This window comes from Barbus barbus (assembly GCF_936440315.1).
Source record: "Barbus barbus genome assembly, chromosome: 47".
NCBI lineage: Eukaryota > Metazoa > Chordata > Actinopteri > Cypriniformes > Cyprinidae > Barbus > Barbus barbus.
In genome coordinates, this window is record NC_136725.1 from 6,570,940 (window position 1) to 6,580,389 (window position 9,450).

Sequence of the window (9,450 nt, forward strand, 5' to 3'; positions counted from 1 at the left end):
CTCAAATGACTAAAATGTGACTAAGACTATTAAGCATTTTCGTCTCAAGATAAAGACTAAGACTAAATCAAAAATGCCTGCCAAAATTAACACTGATTCGTACGATTTGTCTAGACCCCTGTGACGGGTAGGTTTAGGGGAGGGGTTAGGTGTAGGTCATTCATAAAAATTAAGAATTGTGCAACTCGTAAAATACATACCATTTAGCAAAAATCGTATGAATTTGTACGAGTAAGGTTGTACGAATTAGCCACCTGATAAAATATGTACGAATTGTCGTGGGATCGGGCTGGTTTGTCCATACAATGAAAATCAATGGGGTCCAATGTTGTTTTATGTCCATTGTATAGACAAAAACAGTTAAAACATTCTTCTTTAAAATACATTTTTGTTTGTGTTCCATAAAAAAAAGTCCTACCGGTTTGGAGGGATAGTAAATGATTTTTATTTTTAAGTGAACAATCCATTTAACTAAACTGGATAACTAAACCTTATGTCATTCTATGAGCGCATACGTTTTTCAAGTGACTGGAAACGAAAGACACGATTTTCCAAAGTAGTCACTTGTAGATCAAAGTTGGAGATGTTTTTGAACCTAAGGAAGCTAAGTATGCGCAAATGGGATGGAAACTTCAGTCACTGGAATATCTGATGGAGGAACAGTACACCAGTGAGGGATGTGCCAGCCTCCGGTTCACCAGCCCAAACAACCAACAGTACTTTTCCAGAATTTGACAGCCGCTGGCACAAAGCAGATGATGGCACATGTTTTTCCCAGCTAGCAAGAATGTTTAAAATACCCTGGAACCCAGAATACTTCCTGCGATCATGTCATAATAGCAAAAAACAAGCCTTATCACAACAATTTATGAGAAAGCTTCCAGACCGCATGGTAGTCGTGTATCATATTCAATGTGAATGTTTTCACAGTAGCTCTTTGAGTAGTTGTTTAAATTGGAGGCTGACCAAAGCAGTAATTATGTCTATTATGATCATTTAAACCGAACTGCCCATTCTGTGCCAGTTTTCAGACAAGTAAGTGGTTTGGCAAATCGTATTGATGCCACTATGACATTTTCCATGACCGACCTGCTCTTGACCTCCTCATTGGGTACCATCGACTCCAAATCTGCCAAGTCTGGAGATTATTTCTCTAAGGAAACATACTGTAGCAGCACAAATAAAGCATATGCACCACTGTCTACTGTCTACAACCATCCTCTACTATAATAATGAGTCAGAGCGTTTCCTTTGAAAGGACTGGGGCTTGTCTGCATGTAATGGAATGCATTCGGCAATCTGAAGTCTCCAAGTATGGAAGAAGACAGTTCAAAGCAAGGTCTTCTGGGAGATTTGAAGCCCTTGCCAGTAAGTGCTTTGGATTTATAACTGTGAAGATCTTCTCATGCCAGCGAGAGGAGAGTGGCAGATGGCTAACTTAAGCCCGTCTCGCTCTACACTTGACCATTCGTCTCCTAATGACCCTATTTTTGGTTCACTTTATTAAATTAGACGAAAAGGGCTGAAATGAAACTGCAGTCAGCCATATTAGATGCCCAGGATAAAAACTAATCACTTGATGAAGTGAAATGTGTTTAATGAGTCTACGCTGAAGATGCCTTAAAGGAATAGTTCACCAATAAAATGAAAATGCGGTTGTAATTTAATCACCTTCATGTTAAGATATTTTGAGAAATATTTTTGCCCATACAATGAAAGTTAATGGGGTCCAAAACACCACTGACTTTCATTATATGTACAAAAAACACTGAGATATTTTTTTAAAATATCTTTGTTTGTGTCCTACAGTGCAAAAAAAAAAAAGAGGAGTGAGTAAGTGATGACATTTTCATTTCGGGGTGAAATATGCCATTAAATTCAAAGGCAACATCATGCACAAACCGTTCTGCTGTTATGAATCTGTTAAGCATTCAATGAATTCATTATTTATCCCAGACAGTGCAGGCGTTTTGTACATAAAGCACACACAGAAGGAATGCATTCCTATCAAAGCCTGGAAATAAACCGGACACATTGTTTATCCATGGAAAAAAATCTCAACATACACAGACTGAACTTTAACGTATGCAATCTTTTAGTCTACAATAAGGTAAAATATTAGCAATATTATTAAATATTAAAAAAATACTATAATAGTCAAATATAAACAGTACAATAATATATTAAAAATGTATGGAATATTTAAGGCATTTGTTAATCAGTGCCATTTATTAACATTTATTAACATATAATAAATATAAAAATAATTCTAAAAATACAAACAAAAACAGGTTTTATGCAATTTTATGTATTTATCCAAGAAAACACCACTGCAAGCAATCTTATAACAATTATAATCATAATCTCCAATGATTCAGCATTTAACAGTCGGCACATCTGAGGAAATAACTAGAAAATTACTGTAATCTTTTTATAACATGTTACACAGGCCTAAAACATGCAAGTGAATATGTATGCGTCTGATGTCCCATGCATCCATATGCATCCAGATGCTGACTGAAAACAGATGAATTTCCTTTAGCGCCTCAAACCAAAAACACCTGCACACTCATCTCCATTAGGAATTTACACAGCTTAAATGTCACCACTACAATAACCAAATTTGGGTCTTTGGAGCCATGGAGGAGACAGACATGCACAATCAAGACTGTTGTCCACTAGGGTGCTGATCTGTAATCTCAGAGCATCTAAAAAAGTAAGTGAATGACAGGATCTAAAATAAAACCACCAAAGAGTATCAGTATCACTTGATAATGTAGTATTATGCTTATCACAGTACCATATATGCATGAAATTTTTAATAAACTAGTATTTGAAGTGTGCTAGTGTAACCGGTTCTACTTCGCCTCGCTCCGAGCGGGATTCGAACCGCAGTCTCCGGCGTGGGAGGCGGGCGCCCCTAACGAGGAGGCTAAAGGCCACGGCCTCTAGCGTCAGTCGCCAGAGCGCCTCTTTTTGAGATCAGGGGAGTGAGGTTTACACACACCAGCACTTACTTGCCTACGTCTGTTACACTCACCCCCCTAAACCTCACTCCCGTCCAGGTCACGGCACCAATGTAACCGGTTCTACTTCGCCTCGCTCCGAGCGGGATTCGAACCGCGGTCTCCGGCGTGGGAGGCGGGCTTTTTAACGAGGAGGCTAAAGGCCACGGCCTCTAGCGTCAGTCGCCAGAGCACCTGGCTTACACGCACCAGCACTTACTTGTCTACGTCTGTTACACTAGCCAGTAGGGACTGGACCAGAGTTAGAAGAACAGTTCACCCAAAAACTGAAAATTTACTCACCCCTCAGACCTTTCCAGATGTAGATGAGTTTGTTTCTTAATTGGAATGGATTTGGAGAATTTTAGCATTACTTTACTTGCTCACCAATTGATCCTTTGCAGTGAATGGGTGCCGTCAGAATGAGAGTCCAACCAGCAGATAAAAACATCACAATAATCCACACAACTCCAGTCCATCATTTAACTTCTTGTGAAGTGAAAAGTTGCTTGCTTTTTAACTTAAACTTCTGGCCAAAATACCAGTCCATAATCCATAATAATGTTTCCTCCAGCAAAAAAGTCCATCCTCTGTTGTCCTCTCTCATCAAAATCCACCCACATATTTGTTTAAAACTGTTTTCTGACTGTTTTCACTTGTGAAAGGTGCTTGATCTGTGCATATTTGTCTCCTGATTCAGACGAGACAACTCATTTCAGTGGAGAAAACAATACAAATAGATGACTCGTATTTTACCCAGAAGCAAAAGTTAGAAGTTAAAAACGTCTTAATGATGGATTTGTTTCTTACAAACACACAGCTTTTCACTTCACAAGACATTTGATGGACTGGAGTGGAGAGGTTTACTTGTGGATTATTGTGATGTTTTTATCAGCTGCTTGGACTCTCATTCTGACGGCACCCATTCACTGCAGAGGATCCATTGGTGAGCAAGTGATGTAACGCTATATTTCTTCAAATCTGTTCCAATGAAGAAACAAACTCATCTACATCTTGATTGGCCTGAGGGTGGTAAATTGTCAGCAAATTTTCATTATTGGGTAAACTGTTCCTTTAAGTGCATGGATGAAGCGGTGGTGTGATGATCCTGCACCTAATTTGAGTCAATGTGAACCTCTAACTGCAGCTGCATCCACAACTCAATTCCTTAACGCGGGTCACAAGCCTTCATCGCATGCATTCCTAAGAAACTGCACCCAAGGAGATCTGAGCTGTCTTCATTTGGTTAAACTAACAGGGCAGGAACACTGATATTCTTTATACAAAAGTGCTCTTCCTACTGCCATTTAATAGCCTAACATTAATTAAATGTTTAGATGAAAGGTGTTTTAAAGGTTTTAATATGCAGCTTCGTGGACAACAGCCAAAATGTTGATTTATAGTTTGAGGTGCCATTAGGAAGTTTTTATTTTTGTTTAGATGGCTCTTATTAATTTCAATAGTACTGACGATTTTAAACTGTATACTGACACCTACTGGCTTGGATGTAAGAAGTTTGTGTAACACTCTGGCTGAAAGTGCTATATATATATATATATATATATATATATATATATATATATTTGTTACTACAATGATTAGCGACTTCTTCCATTGCATGGCACAGCAAGTCATGTGATCTTAACATGCCAGCTGCCATGATGATGCGACCAGCTCCATGTAGAATAAAGCTGCATTTTTTTTATTTCTTCAATAGAAGACTGATGTAACTGGAGTCTTTATCTCATGTGAGAGTACATGTTTTCAATCATTGTTCTTGTTCACAAATTTTTATTTAGCAAAAAATGACAAAGGGCACCAGAATGCAGAATGTCAGTGTAATTGTGATAATAATATGAGAAAGCAGTAGGGAACAAAAATGTCTGATAAACATAGCCAGTTGCTCTTAATGTAAGACTAAAAGTGCGTTGTAACATTCTATATGCACGTTTACACTGTGCAAGCATGTGGTGCGCAAAAATCGTTTTACGCCGCGTAAACATGCGCTTAAGTAATGTTCTCTACGCCTACGAGAAGATAAATAACAATATCTTGTGTTCAGAATAATAGACCGCAGCCTGTCAAAGTGGATATAACACACCTGATCAATAATACATTATAATGCATGCATGGTCTTTGGAAAATAGAGTGACATGCACCGAATAAAACAACGCACACGGTTTCGCGCTCAGGATTTTGACATCATCATTATCATACATTTGACCGAAAACAGACTAAATAAGACACAATAGAAAAACGTACCCAAAAGCGCTGCTAGTGTGAAATGAACGACTCCAGAAAGCATCTTCCCGGTTCGCTGTCAGAGCCTGGATACGAGGCTCCTTTCCTTGGAGGCGCAGACGCTCAACTGAACAGCAGCCTGACTCTGGAGGCAAACACTCGAGTCAGTTACTCTCAGAGTTAGCTAGAGGGCATTTCATCCGCAAACTTGCCTGAACTACAACTTGACTGACTTTACCAAAATATTTGAAAGCATGAGGAGTGATGGTGAGGGAGGGTTTAGCTGGGCATTTGAGGGGAGGACTCTCACTCATTCACATTCAAGCAGCTGTACTAGCAGAGTTTTTGGCAGCATTAGTAGCATTATATACAGTATGTACACATTTACAAACGTGTACACAATTAATTAAGATATTACTGGTGATGATAACAATAATGATATATTTGTATTAGCCTACAATTGTGTATATTTGGCTGGTCTAAACTGGACATTAACTGGTCTAAGATGGTGATTAGCTTGTTTAAACTGTTCACTGGTTGGTCTAAACTAGTCATTAGGTGGTCTAATCTGGTCATTAGCTGGTCATTAACTGGTCACTTACTGGTCTAACTTGGTCATTAGCTGGATGAGGCTCATCTAACTAAGCTGGTTCAACCTGGTAATTATCTGGTCTAAACTATTCCTTAGTTATTCTAAGATGGCCATTAGCTGGTCTCAAGAAGTAATTAACTGGTCCAAGATGGTCATTAGCTAGTTCAGGCTGATCTAAGGTGGTTCAACCTGGTAATTCACTGGTCTAATTTGGTCATTAGCCAGTCTAAACTAATTATTATCCAGTCCAAGATGATCATCAGTTGGTCTAGTCTTGTAATTAGCTGGTCTAAGTTGGTCCAACCTTGGGTGCGTTTCCCAAAAGCATCGTTAGCCAACTATGGTCGCAAGTTCCGACATTACCAACATAGTTCAACGATTCAGTGTTTCCCAAAACCATAATTCAAATGAACATTCACAAACAGTGTCGCAAACTTATGTGGTTGGAACTACAGCCTTTGACCTGTGGTAAGAAGCATAGTTTGTTGTTAGTAAGACATATGGGCTTAGATAAATATGCTCTTGGGCACAATAAGCAAGCTAACATGCAGTACAATCTATTTCTTCCATTTTATTGAAATATAAATTGATTTTAATCTATGTATTTTTGCGCGTCCCCAATAAGTGCAGTTTTTGAAGAGTGCGCATGTGCACACATGCACAAAAGGGAACCCCAGAGTATGACGTAAGAGGGAAATCTCGATGAATCAAATATCAAATAAAGCAAAATGACGGAACAAAAAATAGCAAATTAGTCATCAGGTGCCGTGTTTAATACAGCAGCATCTTAGAGATCTCTAATCAGTTAAATAGCAGAAGTCATTACTCCACCACATGCATGTGACGTCATTAACAATGGCCCTATATTGTTGAACTAATATATACACTCGACTGTGTTTGGGAAACAGTCATGACTAGGTAGTTTGTTTCCTCAACAATGCATCATACTATGGTGGTTAATCAGCGAGTTACATCACTGTATGGGAAACGCACACCTGGTCGTTAGCTTTTCCAGCCTAGTAATTAGCTGGTCTAAGCTGTTATTAGCTGGTCTAAACTAGTCTAACCTAGTAATTAGTTTGTCTAAACTAGTCATTAACTGGTTTAAACTAGTCGTTAGTTGGTCTGAGATGGTCATTAGCTGGTCTAAATGAGTAATTAACTGGTTCAAGATAATCATTAGCTGGTTCAGGCTGGTCTAAGGTGGTCATTAGCTAGTCTAAATTTATTCATATCTGGTCCAACTTGGTCATTAGCTGGTCCAGCCTGGTAATTAGCTGGCCTAAGGTGGTCAGCTCTGGCGTTGTGTCTATTTACTGTAACTTAAGTTCTTTTTTTCTCATAATAATTTTTTAGTCACTTCCATTTTCATAAATGCTGTGTTCACATTGCTAATGCCAACAGTGCTAGATACCAAACACAAACCATCAAAGCAGAACTGAAATCTCTCTAGTCATCAGTTATTCTGACAATAATGTGGCCATAAATCTGCTTCGTATGCACTACCTGCTCTTCATCAAAGACTAAAGTAGCACCGAGGGGGTTCTGGAGAATTCTTCCTGCAAAAATGACATTTACAGATGGCAAGCAGTCACATAAAAAAAAATAAAAAGTCAATAAAAACTGTCAGTGAGCGAGAGGCCATCTAGTGTATAATTCCCTTGAGTCCTGTCAACAAAAAAAAAACAATCAAAAATGTAATCTCAAGAATGTCTAGAGAAACAGACAGTTTCCATTATTCCAGCTTCCTCTGTTCTCTAGGTCCTCCCAGAATCATGTTTCAGGAAAACACTGATTAGTGTTTTTAGTCTGTGTCTTTCTTTAATCAATTCTCTCCACCACACCCGTCTGCAGGCCTGCCTTTGAATGAGCAGACACAGCCTGTTACAGAAGAGACCTTACACATCCGACGCATGTAAAACATACCCCACCAACAGCTTATAGCTATGGACATCCCAAACAAATCCCCCTGACTGAAGGAAATGAGGCGGGTTTGACTGACAAATATTTAGCCAACAGGTCAGATCATAAGCAAACAATGTTTTTGCTTTATTGGGGCATTTTAAATCACAAAATAATGATTTGTAAAGAAAATAAATTTAACTACTAATTTACCAAATGAATCATTTATATATGTATCTTTTGTTAATATACATATTTTTCATTCAGATTGAGTTATTATATCTATTCCAATTAATTAATTAATTAATTAATTAATTCAAAACAGACCATGACTTCAATATACCTGATATGATATGATATGATATGATATGATATGATATGATATGATATGATATGATATGATATGATATGATATGATATAACTGTTCAGAGATAATAAAAAGCCTCATTAAAAGCCTTGTTAAAATTCTTGACAAAATGGCCCAAAAATAAATAAATAATATCAATAATAACATATTCATTTAACAATATTGACCAATAATAATATTTATTATTATAAATAATATTATTATTGAACATAATTTAAAATATAAGCAACATTTGAAAAAAAAAATTTAAATTTTAAATTTTAACAAACAGGCAGGAAGCCATATTGCTCTCATGTGACAAGAATACATTAAACATAAAACACAAAAGGAGAGATGACTCCTATGACTAAACTTTTTAAAGTGTTTTTAATTTTTTTAATGAAATGGCAAGGTTGGTTAAGATTTTTAAATCATCAAATGGTCTAACCCCCCAAAAATGTCATAATATTCATGATTCACAAATCCTGAAAAATTACCTTAATTTTAAATAAATAAATACAAACATGCATAGCATGTATACTAACATATATTCACGTTTTAAGGAAATTATTTGATGGTTGAACATAAACTATATACATTTTCATGATTTTTCCTTTTCATTCATCATGTAATCACATAATACAACAACATAACAATTTTGGATGCATTATTGACAAAGCTGTTCTTTGCAACAACATGCTGGAATTGATTTCCTTCCTCACACGCACACACAAAGTTCCAGGATTTCTTTTGTGGCTGGTCTGTTTATTTTGGACACAGTGTGATCTTGATTAGTTACCCTGTTACCAAAGGAAAGCTGTTAAGATGTCATTTGCTTTTCAGCAGACAGCCGTACATGAGCCATTATATCAGAAGATGCCTGACAGATTGGTTTAAAATAATACATTTGCCTTAATGTGGAGGAAAAGATGTTTGATAGAGCACAACGAGTCCTCTTATGCAACAACATAATCTGATTTCTCGTGTCCAGGACAGTCAGATGTCTGTTCTTCAAGCCTATGTTCTGTTCTTCTCCATTTTCTAGATTCTTTTCTGGATAAACAGTTATAATTTCAGAATGCAGAACTCAAAAATAGCCCATTGCAGATCACTCATAACTAGGGGAGTAATGGTACACGTATTCGTACCGCAAATTTTCGGCAGGGGTCTTTCGTTTCGGTACGCATGTGTAGCCTACCGAACAAATCGTTCCATTTTTTTCAGGAAATTCAGACAAATTCAGACATGGCACTCATAGTTTAATGCCCTCCTGCCCATTTGGATCACTATGATTGTGTGTGAATTATAGCTGAGTGTCTCTGTGGGTTACCCCGTCCACACCCACTCACTTATTAGGCAACAT

The 9,450-nt window shown here is 37.4% G+C and overlaps 1 protein-coding gene across 1 annotated transcript in view; it reads right to left on the reverse strand.

Moving 5' to 3' along the window:
* itga1 (integrin, alpha 1) overlaps positions 1 to 5,476 on the reverse strand; it is a 57,113-nt gene extending 51,637 nt beyond the window's left edge. Inside the window, exon 1 of the mRNA XM_079410858.1 lies at positions 5,268 to 5,476. Coding sequence (XP_079266984.1) covers positions 5,268 to 5,310 — 43 coding nt within the window. The 5' untranslated portion in view covers positions 5,311 to 5,476. The remainder of the gene's footprint in view (positions 1 to 5,267) is intronic.
* Positions 5,477 to 9,450: the final 3,974 nt, after the last annotated feature.